The sequence below is a fragment of the Populus trichocarpa genome, chromosome 5 (assembly GCF_000002775.5).
Source record: "Populus trichocarpa isolate Nisqually-1 chromosome 5, P.trichocarpa_v4.1, whole genome shotgun sequence".
Taxonomy (NCBI): Eukaryota; Viridiplantae; Streptophyta; class Magnoliopsida; order Malpighiales; family Salicaceae; genus Populus; species Populus trichocarpa.
The window spans coordinates 23,967,951-23,990,827 of NC_037289.2; the positions used below are offsets into that span (position 1 = coordinate 23,967,951).

The following is a 22,877-nucleotide window of genomic DNA, read 5'->3' on the forward strand; positions in this document are numbered from 1 at the left end:
GAATTTGAGCAATAAGGTATATGTACCTCATGACTAGATAAAAATTTATTTTAAAAAAATTATATGGATAGTTTAATAAATATATTTATAGACCAGTTGAACATCGAACATATGATAAGTACAAAATATATATAATTTTATTTCTTTTACATCATGCTTTTTAATATATATTGAGTTTATTTGAGCTTATTGGGAGTTATTTTATGAATTTGGTATATCTAAACGATTTTATGAATTAATCGTTAAAAGATAAGAAATTTTGCATTTTATGTTTCGAATCTTACTTACTGTAACATGTATTTCACCAAGTTAGAGTTTCAGAATGTGAACGTAGGCATAATTTAAGTTGCAATACTCGTATCAAGTTTTTCAAGAAGGTATTATAAATAGAAATCCGATTTTATTTGAACCCCCATTCAAACCTGTAAAATTAAGCCAGAATCCTATTGCAAGTAGGATTCTCTGCTTTCACACTAAATATTTAATCGAGCATATCTTAAGCTTCAGATATCAAAATTAGAAGAATTAAAAGCCTAAATTCATCTACATAATCAGGGATATAACATTTATGCGAGTTTGAGGTTAGAAAAAATTATTTTCAAGATGAAAATCCTGATGCAAGCTAGGTGATGGGTTTTATCTCATGATTTGATGGGAAACTAACAATTTAGGAGTCTTATCTTAAGAAGAAATCCGATAAGATCGCATGAATTTTCTCTACAACATGTAACCTCATAATATTTAGCCTTAATAACTTATCATGAAGGTTGCCTATTAAAAAAAAAAGAGGTGAAAAACATAAAGGAGTAGGACTTTCTTGGTCAATAGGAATTTAGGGAACATATTATCTTTGCTGTTGGAATTTTAAGAGATAATGAGCAACTAATTCTCAATTTCAGTTCAAAGGGAATAGACATCATCTCCACTATCAAGTTATGAGAAGTAACGTTGACATTGTAATTCTTTAATATTCAAATACTTATTTATCCTTATTTCATAATTATGTCATTGATTTCTGATCATGCTTATTGAATTGTTTTGAGATAGTATATATATTTTCTAGTTTCTTTCAATTCGTAATTATTATTAGAGACTAGAATAAAAAGCAAATGAATTAATTTAATTGGTGCAACTATCACTTTAATTTATTAGGGAGGAATAAGCTAAGTTAAATTGCTAAAGTTTTTTAACGGTTGCTTATAATAAATTTTACAGATTTTGCTCCTAAGGCTATTGCCTAGTGAATGAAAATTGCTTTTCAATATTAAATTCGTTTAATGATAAGAAATTGATTGGAAAGTTTTGTCTAATTAATTTACTCATAATCTCCTCAATTCCCTTTAACTTTAAGAGATGTTGAATTTATTTGCTTGAATTGAAATAATATTTGTTTTACTTCGATGATCAACAAGTTTATAGGAATGAATGTCTAGACCCTTGAATTAAATTATTGACATATCGATTTATCATTTTTATTTTCATAATTGTGTTTCTTTAATTTTTTATTCAAATCACCCATGTCCTTTTTTATTCTGATATCTTGTAGGAAGATTAAACAAAATTTCTCTTGGGTTCAACCTAGTCTTCACGATCAAACCATGAAATTATTTTATTTGTGATAGTAAAGTTATAATTATATTTTGGAAGTTCTGACAACCAACCAATAGGTTTAGGCTTAAAAGGAGATCTGATCACACCAAATAAGAATAATGGCTCAAAAATATCATAATTTTGATCTGACTATTAAATCGTGCTTAAATCTTTATAGTCGTTTTTGAAAGTCATTTTTTTAAATATCAAAAATCTCGTCTAAGGATTTTAGTTTTGATAATTTTTATGACTTTCCTTGTTACTTGTGAATTTCCGGCTTATCTTGAATTTTCCTTTTCTTTATGATTTTAGATTTTGGATTTTTTATTTTGTGGTTGAGGTGGGGTTTATGTCATGTTTAAAACTTTGTAAATCTTCACTGCATTATTATTTTTTTTAAAAAAAAAACTTGTGAATTTAAACTTCATATTCACAGTCTTTTTTGCTTATAAAAAAATTGTGTTCTTTATTTATTATTATCTTTGATTTCCGCCGTATCAGTTTGGGAGCAACATTGGTGCAATGCTTTTCAATTTGTCTTAGTTTCAAGCATACCAAGCACACGTTCAAAAAAGTGTGATCAAACTATTGGTGAATCGACGTAACTATATCATAGATTCATGTTATTATAGGAATTGGAAAGAAAAAAATGTTCTATGAAAATAGTAATTACACTAGCTCTGACAGATTTCTTTGAAAAATCATTTAAAGTATAACTTGAGTTAGGTTTTAAATTGAATTAAAAAAATATTAATTTGATAAGAGTTGACTCAATCAAGTGTTTATTAACTTTGATAAATTTAACTAAACCTAATCCAAATTTAATTGCATCATCTTCAAAAAAAAAAAATTCAAGAAATAACGGATTTTATCGACTTAAATAACTGATAGGTTAATTCAATAACTCGGGTTTTTTTTAAATCAATCGTGTGTTGATAAATATAATCTTACAAGCTTAAGTTAACCAAAACAAAAATATTATTTATATTATTAAGCTGCAAATTGATTGCGCTTCATATTAAGTTGCAATAACTATATACTAAATACAAAAATACAACTCCTCTGCAAATCCGTGATCACTAAAGCACAACAGCTCAGTAGCAGCTAGCCTTGAGTCCATGGGTTCCTTTTCTTCACCCTCCCTCTTCAAATCATAATCCAGAGCCAGAACCTTATTGTCCCAGCCATCATCAGAAAAATAATTGTGGCGGGCTGCTCTAGTAAAATTATAAGCACGCCTCGGCCAATTGAGACCCTGAACTCTAAGGCTGCTGATAATTAATTTAGAACTGTACTGAACTAGAGAAAGTCTGGCCAAATCCCCAATTTGCTGGAGCAATGTCCGTGAAGAATCGGGTCTGTCCATCAGTATTTGTGATTTTAAAGGACAAAGACTGGCCATTGAGATAAGCATTAGATTGCCAGTTAGCTCCCCAATTTCTTGACATTGCCATCCAGCCTGTTTTTGAGCCTTTAATGGACACAGATTGAATGGATCCAGCTCCAGCCACATTGCTAATCAAGACAAGCTCGAAGTAGTTTCTTCCATTAATGGTGAATCTGACTCCTCCATGCTTCTTGCAAGGAACCCTGCATCATTATCCCATATGATACAATATTAGATTACGAAAAAAGAAAGAACTTGTGACAGAATGGTCAGTGCATGTGATTAGTACTATACCTTTGAAACAAAACAGGCACGATTCCTCCTCTATAAATACCAATCTTTTCCCAAGCAGGCTGAGCCATATCAAAGTGCTGGAGAGGAGGGTTGCACCAGCCTCCATTGTTGTTTGGAAGAGCATAATTAGGGGGGCAGAAATTTGTTGCAGTAATGGTCACAGACTTGCCTTTAATGCACCATCTGGGGTCTGTTTGAAAATCACACATTATTCTGTAACATTCCCCACATGAAGCTCCATCATTGAATAAAGCAGTGCTTAAAGCAGCGGTCCTGGTCCCATAACCAGTAGAATACAAGTTTCCATATCCACAAGCCCCTCCTGTAGCCCAGATTTTAAAGAAATGAAACGCTATTAGCTGTGATGTTTCCAAAAAATGAAGACAAGAAAAGATGCAAGGAGTGTAGTTACATTACATACCCATAGTTCCTGAGGCGTCACTGCCTCCATAAAATGTAGCATGACCTTTCCTCCACCCAGATGGAGCAAACGCATTAACATTGATAGCCAAATAAGAGCAGAACTGAAGCAAGATTGCAAATGTCAAAAGAAATTTCCCCATCTCTTGAAAATATGAATATTACTGAAACAATGACAAGAGAATAGAGAGTGAGGATTGGTGGTAGGCTGGTAGCTAGTGTATTTATATTTATTGGCATTTCCAAGTCGAAGAACTGCCTCTATAAATAAGGGACCAGAGGCAGACTTCCTTCATGCAACAACCTCACATGTGACCTCTGAAAGACTGCAGAATTCTGAACCTCATTCAATTATTCCCACGTTCTCGTACTCTCTCATTGCATGTCCACATGCACTCACCCAGCAGAAGAGCCGTGAAGCATTCGAAAACACTAGCCAAATTGTTGTTTTATGGGTTTCTTTTAATAGGTAAGTTGTTGGTATTTGAAGACATAGAATCACATCTTCAGTGGTTTTATGTGACAACATATTTATTTTTGTAAGATCGTATCATATTGCCTCACATGGCGATGCTCTGGCCCGTACGATACAATGACATGTATCATGTGTCTTGTGCACATGGAAGGTGATGGGTTGTTAAATGTATCTCCTGTTAAGATATGTTGATACAAGATTTAGGGTTCCGCAAAACCATCTTGGTTTTGTTTTTTACTGTTTATTGGATTTTATTGATAAAAAGTAATGCACCCATGTCCATGGAGGGCCTAGAAATTATACTATTATTTCGCTTGGCTTAGGTTATTGTAAGCAGGAAGGGCCTATTGTGAAGAAACTCGAGAGCAGCTGCAGAGAGTTTTTTGATCCCTTTACCCTTATTGAATAATGTTGACCTTGACAGATTCTCCTCGGAATGTTTTCTAAAAAATCCGAGGAGAATGATTTTTCACCAAATGATTTAAATAAAAATAATAAATAATATTCTCTACAGTCAATATTTTCCTTGAGGTTTGACCAACATCAATAAAATTAAAATCAAATTGGGTTTGATTGGATTGAAAGTTAACTCATCAGGTTATTTAAATTTAACAAGGTCAACTCTACCTAATTTTCTTGAAACCTATTTCGTACTAGGTCTTGAGTTGATCCCCAAGTTTAACAACACGGCATATGCCCATCTGCCATTCCATTGAACTTGCCTATGCCATGTTTACACAGTCAAAGCAAAACCATGATTTGACAGTCTAATCCACGAGCTTGATTGGCAATGAGTAGGTTGGTGGGAATGGGAGGGGAAAAAAACAAGGGAAAATAATTGGAATCATATACAAGTATGAACTGCACCAAGTTGAGCCAATCAACAAGCACATTTACAGGTAGTTGATCTGATATGATAATAAAAGTCAGAAACAAAACATAGACTTGCTAGGAGTTTCTTTGTTTTATGGCAAAAATGATTGGAATCACATCATCCACATGAGATTAGCTATTTGAACGGAGGAGATTCTTGTTTTCTGAATAAATATATTCATTTACGAGTATAATTTTTTTGTAGTCTCTTCGTTATTCGTTTCTGTCCTTAGTTCTAAATTCTTGATATGATGAAACACTTGGATAAGTATTAATATATTCCGAGATCTATTGTTTTAACAGGATCAAAAGTCACAGGTAGTTTTAGTTATTACAAGGTTGAAGCAGCATTCTAGCTTATGGAATTTCCACAAAACGAGAAATTTCGAAGATATGATTTTATCCCCCAATAAGATAAGGGATGTGGTCACTAAAAATCAGAGATATGACCAAAGTACCTTGGTCTTCCTGGACATATCTACCATCCTCGGTTCTTTAAGGTGGATTCATATGACAGGTCAGGCTTAGTTGTAGAGTATATATCCATACATTCGATTTGTCTTTCGAGGGGCAAATTGAGAGCTTGTGCCTTACTTCTTTCGAGGGGATTTCAAGTTCAAATCTAACCCTTGTAATAGAAGGTTTGCCTGGACTGGGCAGGAAACGACTCCACTCAGTTGTTTATGTTGCCAAAGCTTGGATAAGTAATGGAGCATATTAGTGTTCTCAGTGTGATACAAATATCCACCAATGCAGCTAATTCCAGTTATAAATGCAGCAAATTACATACAGTAAATAAGAATCTGGGATCGGCCCGCAACATTAACGTGAATAAAGTCACGTTAAGAGATGTTGATCATATTAGCTGAGGCTATAGTCTGTTTGCCATATCCAATCAAAGTAACATACTGATTCCATCATGGAAATGCAGGTTCTGTTCTTATGATACTGAAACAAATTTATCTGCTTAATAAAGAGAGTATAGAAACTGGGGCAACAAAGGGCAGAAACTGAGAAAAATGAAGCATGGTTCTAAAGATACTTACCATTTTCCTCTGCTAATAGGGCAAGTTGTGCTCCATAAGTATTTGACTTGCTGGTTTCCATAGAAAGTGGGGCCCGGGCAGCCTCATTGTGCAAGTTAAGACAGAAAGCAATCCTAGAGCTGAAGGCAGCCTGTGGCTCGGCTGTAGAGTAAATGTCTCCGGTCTCCTTCAATGTTAACCACCCATTTGCATGATCGATTTTAGCTTCATTTGCTCCATCGCTAATGGCCTTAGCTACTATGTTTTCAACATCTTCAACATGGTTTGTGGAATGCATCCTCAATTTATCAGCAACATCATCAAGTGAGATGCTGGAATAGCAGATGCTGATATTGCGCAGTCCTATCCTTATGAAACCATGTCGCAGTCAAACAATCACATTGTTTGTTCTGTCTGATAAGAAAATGCCAGCAAACTTTTCTGTGACATCACTAAACAGCTCCGGGTCACCTATTCGTACAGCCTGACAGTTTAATCAGATAGTCGTTATTGTTCAGATAAATGGATAGAAATGAGCATGCCCATTTCTATCCATTTATAGGGAAGTCATGTCAACTAAACCACTTAAAGGGAAGTCACTCACATTTGTAAGCTCGAAATATGGCCTCAAAGCCCCCTGCATTCCACTGAGTAAAGATTGTCCTCTCAGGTATTTCTCCCAACAGTAAACGAACGAGGACAGCCCACTTGTTACATTGAATTCGAAAGCTACGAGCTGCAACAGGAGCTATCTGAGCAGCTTACACAAATCTTTCTTTTGCATCAGAATATTCCAGTCTAATTGTCCGAATCTTTCCAAGACAAAACAAGTATCGGCAAAGCTACAAAGAGCAGGTTTTAACTCAGAAATTAATTGGATAAACAGATATATACAACATGTTTTTTTTTTTTTATGAATAACGTTTCTTCTTGTTATTGATTGCCACCAGCAAAAATACAAACAGATGCCTTTGACCTCAATTTCTCTGCCTGGTCATATAGGTTGTAATGCAGGTAATTACGCAGCAACATATTGATTAGTGTTTCCTGCATCATTGTCATTGTATCACATATGAGCTACTGAATTTCCAAACAATTCAGGTCGACTAGTAACAAACCTGTCCCAGCTCATCATGGTTCAAAATGGCAACTTTATGCAAGCCAAAGAGGGCACTGAAAATAAAATTACAGCACTAAAGTTAGAAAACAATCTGATCATATTTGAGAACAAAGCAAGCCCTGCAATTACCTGATTCTTCCATCTTACCATGAATGCATTGGTTCAACACAAAATTACAGTTTCCAACCATGCCAATAACTTTCTCTTACAAGTTCAGAGATAGACAAATCAAGAAACATCAACATAAACGTTTTCTTACCGACGAATTTCAGCAAGATCACCCGAGACCTCATGGGTACATGAGTAATAGAAGTACAACCTAGTTGCTATAGCACCAATAGTTACAGGCTCTACTACGTTTATATCCATCAGTTGATTAAGGCCATCCATGGAACAAGTTTTAGCCTGAGAAGAATACAACACACACAGAACATTTACATTAAACTACTGGAACAGAGGCAATGGCCAGAGAAACATCATGCAAAGCTAATATAACCTCTTCATATCTTCTCTGTTCAACCAGAAATATCAGCACAAGAAAGTAACAGAATAACAAGATCTCTGGCAAAAATCCCCCCCCACAAATTGGATGAGAAGATGTTGCAGAATCATCTTCCTCGTCTTCCTACAACCAATATTAACAACAATAATTTAATAACCAAAAAACAAATTATCGATTTTATCCTGACCCCAGATTAAGTATGAAAATTACATTATTTCAATGTCTATTAAGTTAAAAGCCAAACCCTAAGTAATTAAATAATTAAAAACAAAAATATTAGAGTCATTTTCCAGATTCTGAAAGTTTGCCTGATAAGCAAGGAATGCAGATAGTCGAGCTTTCGCAGCAGAAGTCTTCGAAAGAAGAAAATCCAGAACTTCTAGGATCAGCAGAAGTCTTCGAAAGAAGAAAATCCAGAACTTCTAGGATTAAATCATCTGTCAGCTTCTTCCTCAAGCCATGCACATGTCGAACAGCTCAGAGCCTAGACACACACACGAAAAAAAAAAGAAGCAGAACAGAGCTTATAAAAACGTAATGTGCAACAAAATACATAAAAGAAGAAGCTTGTGATCAGATTAATTGATGTGATTTCGAGAGTTACCAACTGATAAAGTTGGAAAGGAATTATGCGACAAAAGAAGAAATGTCGGGGACATTGCTACGATTGTTAACTATCTCAGCTTCTTCAGGCATTGCTGCTAAAAAATTCAGTGTCGAAAATGATTTTTTTGTCAGGAAATGGTGAAATTAGGGTTCTGCTTTGATAAGAGAAATGGAGTAAGGTAGTGGCTGAAAATCTTAGCCAGCATAGTAGTGGAGCTGGGGAGAGGTAGCTCTGGCAGGGTTTGGAGCTCGTTTTAATTGATGTTTGGGATTTGGCGACTGTTTCACGTTTCTTTTCATCCAAGTTTCTCTCTTCTTCTTTTTTTCTTTTTTTTTCGTTTTTCGTTTTGTTCTATTGTTATCTTAACGGGCCCATAAGCCCATTAGTGAATTGAATAATGGTATTTTCATACTAGCATATTTTTTAAAATAAAAAATTGAAGCTTGGATTGAGCTGTATCAACCTCCTAACCTATAATCCAGAACTTGAATTGGATCTCGATCCAGCTAGTCTAGTATGTGCAATGATAATAGCCAAAATATAATGAAAGAAAAGGTCTAATAAATAAATATGAGAAACTTATGAGAAATGATTATTGTAATTTTATTTATGTTTTTAAATTGTAAGAATGCTAGAAGAGAAGATTATAATTCAGTCCCTTTTTTATGATTTGATTTTGAATTTATATAAAATGTAAAGAATTTGATTATTATTATGAGTTAATTCTTTTCATTTTGAAAATCATAAATTAATCCCTTGAGCAAAATTTAATTTTTGAATTTATAAATTATTATTTTTAATTGAGTTTTTTATTTTGCAAGTGGTGGGTGAGAAGTGATTTTGATTTGAAGTGAAGGATATCTTAGAGAGAGAGAAACAATTAAATTGTCATGAAAAAACAACAGAGGGATAAGTTTACAGCAATTATTAAAATACAGGGGCTGGAAATTGGTTATCTTAAACTAAAGGGATTAACTAAATATTTCACCAATCGCATATTTTATGGCAGTGCCTTTAACCTCAATTTCTCTGCCTGGTCATAAAAGAAGTGTTTCCTGCTTCATTTTCAAAAGTATCACAAAATGAGCTATTGAAGAGGCTTCTGAGATGTGACTAACAGTATAATTCACTAGTGCTATGGAGGGAAAATGACCCGTTGCCCTGTTAAATCTAAAAAGCACAGCCATCTTTTAAAAGTCGTCGATGCACGTCCCATGTAAACCGCAGCCATGGAGCGAGCATTTGAGCATCTATTTATAAAGCATGCAGCAATCCATCGAGTAAGAGAGATGGAAAAAATTAAAGAACACTGCTAGGTAGAAATTAAGAAGATTACAACTGATCAAGCACCCCAAACTACAGCCACCACAAAAAAATAATAGCCCCAAGAGGCGCAGTGGTTTCAAACTAAAAGGATTAATCTATGGTGGTTACACATGAACGTCCTAAAGTTAAAACTACTACTACTACAACTTGGGTACAATAAAAAAACCAAAATGAAAAGGGATAAAAAGATGATAAAGAAGGCAACAAACACTAACATCTGCACTCGATTCTAAACAAAGCCAAAAATGAGCATCTTACGCGGCTGCAGGGATCGGCCCATTAGATCTAAATCCTCGGCCCCTCCCACGATTCCCCCTCCCACGGCCACGACCTGCAATCAATACGCAACAAGTTAGTGCACCATGAAAGACAAAAAGGCATTTTGAATTGGTGCTGGCACAAATCCATGGTGAGACTCCTGAAAAAACCCGTCACAAAACACATCAGCACCAACCTCATGCAAGCAGATCTAAAAGATGGGTGAAGTTGAAATGCAAAACAATAAATTACATATAACCGGGAGTTGACTTCATTACATGGACGATTTGATAGTCTAAGAAATGTATTCTTATGTGCAATGTTTTTTATTGCACATTTACATTAATAGCTGTTTATCCAATCCAAACCTTTTATTGCCCTTGTGTTTCAAGAACGTGCACTGTTTTTCAAGGAACCTTTCTGCTCAAAGTAGAGTTGGAAAGTTCATGGTTGTCACAGTAAACAATGAGATGTCAAGAGTAAGCAAATGTATGCAGACTCAACTAGAGGACATCCAGGTGAAGAACCTAAAAAAAGCATCAAACTAGGATTCTTTTTTGTGATAAAATATGAACTCAGACGGATAGCCATATTGATCATGAACAGCAAGAAAAAAATGTCGAGGAAAAATACCACGGCCTTGTGGAGGAGCGTCATAATTATAACCGCCATCTTGTTGTGTATCACCATGAGGTGCATTAAATCCTCCCCTTCCACGGCCACGGAATCCACGCCCTCTGCCTCGACCCCTGCCCCTGGGAAAGCCCCGGTTGCGATCCCAACCCCCATCCTCATGCTCAGCAAACACAAATCCATTCCCTGCACAAAAGAATGGCTTGTCATGCCATGCAATATTGGAATCAACAGCCACAGTATAAGAACCTTGTATCTCACCAACTCATGTATCGAGACTTAAAAAGTCCTTGCTATTTTTACTAAAAAGCATCTCATAACAGCCTAACATGGCCAAATCATCACCATCAAGCATCACAGTACATTAAATAAGTACACAGAAACAAAAGGCAGGCAAATACAGCAAAAAGTGAACGAACATTTAGCACATAACCACTTGCTGATTTCTGGCAATAAATATATACAACCAAATATATCCAATGAAATTGTGCAAATAGCAAAGGCATGGAGGCAAAACCCGTCAAGACATACCTCTACTCCTTGCCCTTCCTCTACCACCCCGTCCCCTACCACGGCCGCTAGGTGAACCATCTGCAACACAAAAATAACTCTAAGCAGATGCAAACAGGATCAACTGAATAAATTATAACAATAATGAACATTTCTTACCTCCTTCATACTCAAAATCTGTGAATGCCTTCACCTGCTCGGCAAGTAATGGGAGCTGATACCTGAAGAGAGCAGAAATTTGTAAGCCATTAGAAATATCTTTTCTTACAAGTATGCTCACTTGCTATAACAAAAGGTTCAAGTGATTATAACCAATTGCTATCACATAGTTACAAGAAATCAAAATGCTTAAATCACAAATCTAATAATTGAGAAACAACAGAGGCGCACAAACTCACCCAACAGAAGATGTATTCAGTTCTTTCATGGAAAGGGTTATTGTGATCATTGAAACATGCCTTGTGGTTTCCAATCTTCAATAACAAAAACAAAAATTCATGGTCAGAGCTACGGTAATGGAAACCAAGAAAATTAAAACATCAGATATTCTGAATTTCCTTCAGACTCTACTTACGGAAGGAGGCCTTCCTCAAGAGGTTCCCATGTATCTGTTATGTCCGTGGATCCAATCAACGTGATTTGATGGAGACCAACAATTCTTCTCTGCATCACAACAAGAAACAGAGCATTACCACCCACAATCAAACACAACTGACTAGAGTAACAGACCGATCCATTAATAGTTCCGCAGTTACTGGAAAGACCTTAATTAACTCCACGATGGTCACGGTCTTGTTGATGGCTCTTCCCATCGCCTTGAATACAATTTCATTTGAGCCCTTTTCCTATAATTAAACACAAACATTAGCAAAAACAACAAAAAATGAGTAAATAAAGATAAGCACAACGCTTTTATTGAATAAAATGACCTAGCAATCCACCTGGCTAGCAACCCTAGCCGCACATGACCTTATTAATTAACAGGCACGAAAAAACATCACAACAAAAATAACACATATATATTCTTGGAATAAGAGAATTATAAAGCTACCAGAAACTTCAAGAAATTCAAATTTTTGCCCAGAATTAAAATTAAAGCTACCATAAACTTACAGAAATTCAAATTTTATCAAAACACAACAGTTCAGATCCAAATAGCGTTCAATACAAAGCCAAAAAAAGGAGGCAAGAAATTGAAACTGAAACAAAAAACAGAGCGAGAGAAGAGAAGAGAAGTACTTGAAGCAGACTCATGGCATAAGAGATATAGCTACGCATCCTTCCTTGACTAGTAATTCGAATCTCGTTCTCGTCAATTGGTGTATCTGCTCTCGGCTTCTCCACTCTCTGGTACCGATCCATCTTTCTTCACCGCCGCCAAAACGAAAAAATCAAGTTCAAAAGTATAAAAACAAGATAATTAGGTTTTTGAAGGAAAAATGGCAGTTAGGGTTGTTGAGGTGGATCTGAGAGTTACCTTGAAAGGAAAATAGAGATAAGTTTGCTCGGACAAGGAGGAGCCCTCTTCTACGGCTTCGTTTCTTCTTTTGCGCCCTAAACCGCTAGCTGGGGCTTATCGTGCTTTATACACAAACACTCTTTCTAAACTGCCCTAACCAACTCTCTTTTATTTCCGGTTTGAACCGGTTTTTAAACCCGACTCGTCACTGTAAGGCTTTTGATTTATTTTGTAGACTGCCACGTTTTAAATGCATTTGGGTGCATTTCTTTTGCAACTGTTTTTATATTTGCGGTTTAAAAAACATAACAAGGTGTATAGTAACTGTAAAAAATGTGTTTTATACTGTGGGATTCATTAAAAAATTGAGTTTGAAATGTAATTTTTGTGAAGCAGTTTTTACATGTTTTTTTAACCACGTTTCGTAAAATACTGTTTATTTTTGCGTTTCAAAAGCGTTTTTGAAAAAATTTAATAATTTTTTATTTTTTTCTTTACTTCAAATTAATATTTTTTAGAATTTTAGATCATTTTGATGCGCTGATATCAAAAATATTTTTTAAAAAATAAAAATATATTATTTTAATGCATTTCAAAGTAAAAAGCACTTTGAAAAGCAACCACAACCACACACCTACCAAACATTTTATATATATTTTTTGCTACAAATAAATCTCAACCATAATTTTTACCAAACACGTATTTAAATCCAACTAGCCATACTTTTTTTAAATTTATTTTTTTAAAACCACTACTACAAAAACTACCTCAAAAATAAACATATTCTTATCGCCATATTATTATTGTTACGAGAAAAGGTTTTGTATTTAATATACTACCTCGATATTAATCAAATCCAAAATCTTTTGATTTTATCAATTATATCCTCCATCAATCATAAACCTCAGAATCGATATTAAAGGATAGTTTTTTTTTTTTTTTTTTGCTAGATGAACAGAAAAATATTAAAGTTTTAAGTGAGTTTTAAATGATTGTCTTCCATATCATTTTAGGATTTTGGACAATGTTAAGAGTGCTAAATTTATTTACCAGGTTTTGCTTACTAATTAACACGGTATACATTATGGGTAAAAAGTTTCAAATTAAAATGTGAATCTTATCATTAGGGGTGTTTGTTTTGTGTTCTACCTTGCATTTCATCAAAAAAAAACATTTAATTTAGATTTTTTTTATGATTTTGATGTGGTAGTATGAAAAATAAAATAAATATTATTTTGATGATTTTTTAATTAAAAAAATATTATGCACCACATTACCAAACACATATTTAATAAGATAATTATAATTTTAAAATTAAATGATAGATATTGATCGTTTAATAAAAAATTAAGTATCTCTAACATGTCATCCTATGAGTTATTTTAACATCTTAGATGAGAGTATTCAAAAAAAAAAAGGAAGGATAAAAAGGTGATGTTGTCCAGTGTTAATCACCCTTTGAGAAAAATTAATGAAAACAAAAGATTTGACTTTTGAGACTTGTTTGATAATAATAAGTTTAAGTTTATTATCTATTGGATATTTTGCTTTGAGTTTTTACTTCATCCTTGGCAGACAAGACAGTGACTGCAAAAAAGGAAAAAAGACACCCGGTTGTTCGATACTGTGAAACAACTTGAGTCCCAAGATGTCTCTGAAAACCTTTATCACGTCATGTCGCAAGAAGCAGCCATTCTAATCCACTTTACACTATGTTTGTTTTCTGAAATGTAATGTTTTTTAAAAAAAAATTATTAATTTTTTTTATATTTATTTGTTATTAGAAAAGTTAGTCAACGAAAAATATTTTTCGGTCAATAGAAAATACTTTTCAGTTAAAGAAAAATTTAGCTTGGTTTTCAAGAGAGTGTTTTCCTTTTTAGCTGTGTTTGTTTTCCGAAAAGTGGTTTCTGAGAAATCACTTTCCAAACTTTCATGTGTTTGTTTGCCAGCCATTAGAAAAGTTGGTCAACAGAAAACACTTTCCAGTCAAAGAAAAATTTGGCTTGATTTTCAGGAAAGTGTTTTCCTGAAAAATTTGGGCGGAAAAACACTTTTCCGGAAGTTGTGAAAAATTTAGAAATGTCATTATTTGCTAATTATATCAAATTTGATCCTTAAACTTTTGATTGCTATATATATTTTGTTTTGAATATTTATTTTTCAATTTCATCTCTTAAAATTTAATTTTTATATTAACTTTAGTCCTTATTTTTATAATTGCATTTTGTTTTTTCCTTATCATTTTTTTATTGAAATTTTTTATCTATCAAATTTGATCCTCATTCTTTTGATTGTTACTTATTTTATTTGAAATAATTCATGAAATGTTGATTATTATTATTTTAATTTATTCATCTTTCATTTTTTTTTAATTTTTTAGATTTGATCTCTATTATTTTGATTATTATTTATTTTATTTTAGATAATTTATGAAATTATATTTTTTTCAATTTCATTCTCATTCAACTATTTAACTTGTAAGTTTGTTCCTTGTTATTTTAATAAACTTGAGAAAAATAAAATATTAATAAGTTATTTTTCAGCTCATTTTCCATGACATAACCAAACACTGAAAACTGTTTTTCAACTTATTTTTCATTACACTACCAGACATAAGAAAGTAATTCACTTTCCCGGAATTCACTTTTCAGAATGAAACTACTTTACAACAAACAAACAGGACCTTAGATTAATCATAAACAGAGTATTATCATAATTAATCACATACCAGTTTCGGGATTTTTTTAAGAAAAAAAAACACAAACTCGAAGTTTTGATTTTTTTAATTTAATTATTTATTTTTTCAATACATGAATATCTTTATACCAATTTGTTTATTAATCAAGAATAAATTTGATTAAACCCTGAGGGACGTCTCTTAATTGGTTAGGTTCTGGATTTGTTTTCTAAAAATCACTAATTTGAGTCCCACAAACATCGGGATCACTGGAGACTTACATGGTTATTAATTTTAGGACCCGTGAGATTAGTTGAGGTGCCCGCAAGTTGGCCCGGACACTCACGTTAATCTAAAAAATAAATAAATTTTATTCTTGGGAAATTGTAGTAGTACATATCTTATCTTATACTAATTTAATACATCCATGAAAATAAATTTTATTTTATCATTAGATTCAAACTCGTAAAGTTAATCTAGGAACCAACCTAATACATGGTAATAAATATAATCAAGTGATTAACGAGAGATAGAGAATGAATTTTATGTGGTGGTCTTAACATAGTTGATTAAAGTGTGGAAGGCTAGGGGTTATATAATGTTTTTTAAAAATAATTTTTAATTCAAAATATATTAAGATAATATTTTTTATAATTTATTTATTTATTACAAGAACTGTGAAAATATATTTTAATAATTTTTCAAATACAAAATAATTTACAAATATTTTAAAAACAACAACTACCAGCTGTCAAAACTGGCGGTGACAACTGAAACTTTTATATTATTAGAAAAGGAAAAAAGCTTGGGAAGGACAACATGACAGAAGCAACACTGTAGGAGATGCGCGCAAATAACTCCACAGCGAGGGAAGATCTGTGTGTTTGACTTTATCAGCAAAGTGCTATTCCCTTTTTATTCCCTCTACCGATGCTATTGCTTTTGGTCTTGGACTTTGTCAGCTCTGGACATCCCTGGCCTGCGGGTCTCCGTAATGAGCTGCAAACCCAGTTAACACACAAATCCAAATTTTTTATTGTTTCGACGAAGATTTTAACCTCGTGGCCCCGTGGTGCCCTTACTGGTTCCAGTAGATCATTAGGCCAATGCTGTTAATCTTTGTTGGGTTTTTTTTTTTTTTTTTTTCTTGGGAGGGTTAGACATACTTGTTCGATCGGCTTAAAAATATTAATTCATTAAATTAGTGGTATTGTATCGATTAATTTTTACATTAAAATGACATTATTATTTTTTATTGAGTCAGTTTAGTCAAATTTTATAAAGTTACTCAGGTTAACTAAATTCTATCAAATAAATGTATTCTCTAAATCAATTATTCAAATAAAATTTTAAATTCCGAGTTTTTCAGGTTTAGCCATATTTAATAATTATAAATTTAGACATCCAAACATGTCTAATTTAAAAATGCTTTAAAACATAAAAACAAAACATAATCTTATTATCAATAAAAAAGATAGTTTTTTTTTCTAGCTTGAACCAGTTTTTAACCCGGCTCGTCACTTTAAAGCTTCTGGTTGATTTCATAACGGCCAGGTTTCAACTGTATTTTTTATTACCCAAACAATATTATTGTTATTATGGGGAAAAGGTTTTGTATTAAATATATTATTGCTTTATTAATTAAATCCAAAATCTTTTTATTTTATCAATTATATCTTTTATATATATAAAAAGTGTATTTTGTTTTTGGCTAAATTATCAAGAATATCAAAGTTTCAAGTGAGTTTTAAATGACAAAATATATCTTATGTCATGCCTTTGATTGTTACACGTAAGTGGTGAGAAGAAAATTGAAGTATATTTTAATATATAAAACTTTATTTTTTTCAATTTAGGTAATTATAATTTTAAAATTAAATAATAGATATCCATCGCTCAAAAAATCTCTAACATATCATCATACAAGTTATATATTGGATTTATTGTTTTTTAGTCTTTACTTCCTCCTTAGCAAACAAGGCATTGACTGGAAGAAAAGGGAAAAGGAAGCAACTTGAGCCCTAAGATGTTCGTGAATGTCTCTATCATGTCATGTCGCAAGAAGTAGCCAATTCCAATCCACTCTAGATTAATCATAAACAGAGTATTATCATATAATTAAGCACAGACCAATTTCAGATTATTTTTTAAAAAAAAAAACATCAATTCATTGATATTTGATATTTTAATTATTTAATTTTTTAACACAAGAATATCTTCATACCAAATTATTTATTAATCAAAATTAAATTTCATTCTCCGGTGATTTTAAAATTACATATCTTATCCTACACTGATTTATATATATCCATGAAAATAAAATTCATTTTAATACTAGACTCACACTTATAAAGTTAATACAAGAACCGGCCTAATATATGGTAATTAACAAGAAAGACTGTATTTTATGTGGTGGTCTCAACACAACAGGGTCACAGAGTTAAAGATTAAGTGTGATTAGCATAATATTTTTTATTTAAAAATATATCAAAATATTTTTTTTAAATTTTTTTACATTTAAATATCAAAATCATAAAAAAAACACTAAAAAAAATTAATTTAATATATTTTTTCATATCAAATATACTTTCAAAATACATCTAAATACAATTTTGACAACAAAAACAGACAATAACAAGTGCAACTTTTATATTTAAAGAAAAGGAGGAAAAAGGGAAGGTCCGTGTGCTCGACTTGTCAGCAAAGAGTTATTCTTATTCCCACTACTAATGCTACTGCTTTTGGTCTTTGACCTTGTCAGCTTTGGACATCCCTAGTTTGCGGAAACGCCCACGGATCTCCGTAACGGGCTTCAAACCCAGTGCACGTGCACAAGTTCAAATGTTTTTATGTCCCAACCGGATATTTTTACTTGATCACGATGGCCCAACTGAACTGATTCGAATAATTGAATATTTTTTATAGTTAATTTACTCCAGTCAATAAATAATAAATAAGATGTGAATATTACTGATCCAAAACTTGTCCTAACACATATGTATTTGTCTTACACATATATATGGACTCCTTTATTTTATGTTTAATAATAATAAAAAATACTTAAATAATAAGTATTCAAATAAATTCAATGAATAAAATATGAATATCTAAAAAATAATAAATAATTTATTAATACAGTAGAAACTTATCTTTGAATACCCTTGTCATTCTCCTTGATCGGCCAAAGTGTTATTTGAGAGAGAGAGAGGTGGGCTTAGACACATGACCATTTTTGAATTAAGAATATCCTCAACCATAAAACCAGAACATAATTTGAATTGATCCATGGTGGCTTCTGGGTGACGTTGGAAAGAAAAACCAGAAAATATGATCCTTCCCACAACTGCAGTCAGTCATTGAAGCAAACGATGTTTCCTCACGTTCAAATGTGACTTACCATGTGATTCTTGGCAGAGGACTGGTTGTATCTGGGCGGAATCCATATAAATTTTATGAGAAAGAAAATCTCAAATGCATTATCAATGAGGTACATCACCAAGGACTGGTTGTATCTGGGCGGAATCCACAATTATATATATATATATATATATATATATATATATATATATATATATATATATATATATATAAAAACTAAAGGAGCTTACTTTTTTGCTCTTCTATATTCAAAGTTTTTGCCTTGATTGCGAGGTGGAATGATATTTTTCATGGGATTCGAAGGTTATTTGCAAACAGAGTTACATAGACGAGTCAAAGGATATTTTAGTATTTTTCTCATGGTTTTTTTTTTCCATTTACACTCTATTTAGATTATGGGAAAATTAATATTTTCATAAATAAATAAATAAAAATGTTGGTGGCTTGTGCCTTGAATGTTGCTCGTGCCCTTTTGATGATGTATGTGGCATTGTTTGGCGATCAAAATTTTCAAATTACTGTGTCGTCCGAAGTGTACACTAGAGGTGGAGCTTATTAGGCGACACATATTGCTCAAATCACAATAATTTGGCAACAATAGACTTTTTTTCTCCTCCGATCCTCTCCTTTTTTTCTAGCTCGACTTCTTGAAATTAGTACCAGGTCAACAAAAAAATCAGGGTATCCTCCCATTTATTTTGTCTTTTAACCATGATTCTTTTTTTATTATTGGTCTTTCTTTGTTTTTTATTCCTTTTTAAATTATTTTTTTTTAATTTCATTATTTTTCATTTGATTTTATTTTGTTTTTATATCAAATCTAATACTTCTTCTCTTAACCACAGTTTCTGATTTCAAAAATTAGCCCGATTTAACTTCGATCTTTTTTTATTTTATTTTTAATTTTATCATTTGATATTAGATTATTGGGTCTTGAGACTTCTATTTTTTTTCATTTCCTTCCTCTAAGTTTATTCTGAGTCGCAGGTTAGTTAAGTTAACACAGGTTGCTTTGTAGTTTTTTCAATGTTTTTTTTTTTCATCATTTGATATTAGGCTATTGGATCTTGAGATTTTTTATTTTTTATGATGTTCTTTTATATAAGGTTATCCCGAGCTATTGAGTCTTGAGATTTTTTTTATTTCAACGTATGACTTGATTTTTTCAATGTTTTTTTTATTTATTTAGCTTTGATTATTTTTTCTAAGTTAATTTTTTTAAAATAATTTTCTTATCTCAATCTTATATCACGATTGGTAGATTATTAGAGTGAATCTTGGTTAACTCGAGTTTTTATCTTTCATGTTTTTTTTTAATTATTTTTTTCTAGTTTTAGCCTTTAAAATTAGTTTTGTTGGTCATTGATTTTTTTTTATTTTTACTTTTTTTTTAGTGTTACCATGGTCCTAGATAGTAAGTTGATTAAATTATCTCGGATTCACTCATGTTATCTTCATTTGATTTTTTTTATTTTTAAGTGATCATGAGTTTAGATATCCTGGGTCTAATATAAAACTAATTAATCATCTTTGACAATAAAAAGGTTAGTCTCAATGGAATAGATGGAAAAACCTGGCCTTTCATGAATATAGAACCACATACACTACTATATATTTCAATGAATCGAATGAATTCTCCTCGTACAAATTTGAGCGCGAAAACCCTGCCCTAAAAGGCGATCATCCTTCACATGTATTCTCACTCGAATTCAGGACAAACCAGTCCTTGTTTTGGCAACCGAGTTGAGGACAAACAAACCACTATATTATATTCTTTTTACCGTTCTTAAGTCTACCACCACTAGCTATAGTCGTAAAAAACGAGCCCCTTGGCTTAATCTACGACCGGCCTTCCTAGCCAGGGGCGGAGCCTTCAAGGGACTGCAGAGCCTGCCGCCCTTGCTAGTTTATAATCTTTAATTATTGTTTCAGGACAAAAACAATTATATTTTTCTATTTTATCTTGAAACGCTAACCAAAGGAAACCTTAAAAGTCTTATAGCCCCTCCAAAATTATCCAAATAATTCTATACAAGGAAGTACAGTAAAAGCCAAATAATTTTTTCCCTTTAATATATATACATACCCATCCATTTCTATTTCTTTTATATAGTTCTTTAGTTTCCAATCCATGAATCCTTTTCACTCTAATTTTCATTTACGCAAGAAATCTGGAAATTTTCAGAAGGAAAGCATTGAAAAAAAACCCTCTCTATAAATCAAAGCATTTAGTCGCGTTTGCCTTATTTACTTGACACAAGTATATCAAAAATAAAAATGTTATCTCTCTATTATATCATGAATTCAGCCCTTGGAAAGTTGTATCTTAGCCATTGGCACGTTGAGGCTGAATGGGATAGTCTATGAAGACAAGTCTCTTCTTCTCAAAGGAAGCTTAAATTTAATCCGGTCTTGCATGCTTACTCTACAATTAGCCATAAGGTTGGATTCAGGGGGAGCTCTCTACCCCCATGGCCCCCCTCTCGTTGACGAACTCAGACCCTCTGACCTTACTTAGCTGCCTGAGGGCTTAGGTACCATCGATCAGCTACTAAAAGGAGAGAACAAAAAATTGTCTACTTAACAAGAATCTACAAATGTGTTTGGAAGATGCTCTTGCTTTGTTAGAGACAGCCAAGCAAAAATATAAAACCTTTATTGCAATACCATTAACAGTTACAGGCAGACAGGCACAGAGATACAGGAACTCAACACTATATAGCACTGTGTTGATTCTTTCTTCTACACAGACAAACATGTAACGAAGTGCCTGAGGTCTTTCAAGCCATACCCTTCATATGAAATGGGGAACATTGATGCTCTGACTACTCTTTGCACCAACCAATGGATCAATAATGCTTCTCCAACCATTGTAATCCAAAGGAGAACCAGCATCAGGCAAAACAAATCCATTGACGAAAAAAAAGGGAGTGCCAAATACCCCTCTTGAAGTACTATACTGCATGACAGAAAGTGTTGAATAAGAACAGTGTTCACAGAGAAGAAAGTGAGAAATTGTAACGTGCAGAGAATTGCAATCTATGAGCAAGGTGTTATTTTACGGAAATTACAATCCGAAAACAAACTGCAGGATACAGCAAACATTGGTTCTGGCACACTTAAACATTCTATACTATAAACTTCGCGTCAAGCCAAAATCGAAAGATGCCATCTTACCTTGAAAGAAACCCTTGTTTTCAGATCAGTTTGTCTATCATTAAAACCAGATTCGAAAGCAGAAGAATAAGAATTCCCAACTGCTACAGTTGCAAACTTCACGATTTCTTCCACAATAGAAGTTTTTGACAAATTGCTTGTTTTGGCATTATAGAACTTCTCCTGAATTTAAAACACCCAACAAGTTAGTCTGCATCAAACTCAAATATCTAAAAACCAATTCCGCCCATTTACACTATCCATGTTTAAAAGGAAGTGCGTTTTCAAAGGGTTGGAAAAAAAAAACAAGGGCAATCAAAAGAAGCAGTCACCATTACTCCATTAGCAGAGAAAATTATAACCTGATGCTTGAAGAATTCCTCCAACAAAGGGAATGTAAACGAACTATTGAGAGTGTTAGCGATATGCAAAGCACGACAAGAAACAAATGCATTGTCATGGTAGCTGAAATGGAAAGACAAACATATCAATTCAAGAGAAAATTATGATCGGCCCACAATAACAAAATAAACAGAAAGCATCACTCCCAGGATCATTACAACTATAAACAAACGCTAACTAATCCATAAAATCTCAACAAGAGTCAACATATTATGCTTAATCAAGGTTAAAAGATCAGTAATGAATGAAGTTTCTTAATTGACCAATTGTAATAACACTAATCAACACAATACAGAATTGGTCTCCAATTATTTATTTTACCAGTTTCAGAAAAAATAAAGCTATGCTGTACACAATTTCTGTTTCCCATTTTTGTGATAAAGAAAAGGGAGAAGATTACTCACGGTAAGGGGAGGAGGTGAACGACGAGCCAAACACGAGAGCCATAGTGTTTAAGGGCTTCTTTGAGAGGTGGCCAGGAGTCTCTGGAATCAGGGCAGACAGGGTCAAAGAATGCTTCGACCAGGATGGAGTTCAAATCACCTTGGCGATTCTCGTACACGAACCCATCGTACCTCGCAGGTGGCAAATTCTGGGATTCTACGGTCAATATAGACAATTTAACGACAGGTAGTAGTATGAAGGAGAGGAGCTGAGTTAGAGTAAAACGATGTTGTCTCTGCATCTTTTCTGGTCTTTTTCTGTTTCGTCTGGTCTTTCGAAGGGTTGGTGCTTCAAGAATAGGAAAGATGCACTCCCTGTGTCGTCGTCATTCGCCCACT

The 22,877-nt window shown here is 33.0% G+C and overlaps 3 protein-coding genes and 1 pseudogene across 7 annotated transcripts; all 4 read right to left on the minus strand.

Moving 5' to 3' along the window:
* Positions 1-2,550: 2,550 nt before the first annotated feature.
* LOC7493991 (expansin-A11) lies at positions 2,551-4,248 on the minus strand. Its single transcript, XM_002307709.4, has 3 exons — positions 3,693-4,248; positions 3,272-3,593; positions 2,551-3,180 (listed from the first exon to the last, which is right to left on the minus strand). The coding sequence occupies exons 1-3, from the start codon at positions 3,832-3,834 to the stop codon at positions 2,874-2,876; spliced, it is 771 nt and encodes a 256-aa protein (XP_002307745.1). The 5' UTR covers positions 3,835-4,248; the 3' UTR covers positions 2,551-2,873.
* A 596-nt stretch (positions 4,249-4,844) lies between these two features.
* LOC18099691 (probable 26S proteasome non-ATPase regulatory subunit 3) lies at positions 4,845-8,595 on the minus strand (annotated as a pseudogene).
* A 997-nt stretch (positions 8,596-9,592) lies between these two features.
* On the minus strand, positions 9,593-12,666 carry LOC7493993 (uncharacterized). Of its 5 annotated transcripts, none has more exons than XM_024600531.2 (9): positions 12,498-12,666; positions 12,260-12,386; positions 11,785-11,865; positions 11,595-11,683; positions 11,419-11,493; positions 11,180-11,241; positions 11,042-11,101; positions 10,511-10,696; positions 9,593-10,037 (listed from the first exon to the last, which is right to left on the minus strand). In XM_024600531.2, exons 2-9 carry the CDS (start codon positions 12,380-12,382, stop codon positions 9,874-9,876), a joined length of 840 nt encoding a protein of 279 aa, XP_024456299.1. In that variant the 5' UTR covers positions 12,383-12,386; positions 12,498-12,666; the 3' UTR covers positions 9,593-9,873. The 5 variants fall into 5 exon arrangements, with proteins under 5 accessions (XP_024456299.1, XP_024456302.1, XP_024456300.1 ...); XM_024600534.2 differs by having other exon boundaries at positions 9,593-9,950; positions 12,498-12,665; XM_024600532.2 differs by having other exon boundaries at positions 12,260-12,382; positions 12,498-12,650.
* Positions 12,667-21,174: 8,508 nt separating this feature from the next.
* On the minus strand, positions 21,175-22,877 carry LOC7493994 (uncharacterized). Its single transcript, XM_002307711.4, has 4 exons — positions 22,500-22,877; positions 22,056-22,158; positions 21,715-21,876; positions 21,175-21,496 (listed from the first exon to the last, which is right to left on the minus strand). The coding sequence occupies exons 1-4, from the start codon at positions 22,778-22,780 to the stop codon at positions 21,332-21,334; spliced, it is 711 nt and encodes a 236-aa protein (XP_002307747.4). The 5' UTR covers positions 22,781-22,877; the 3' UTR covers positions 21,175-21,331.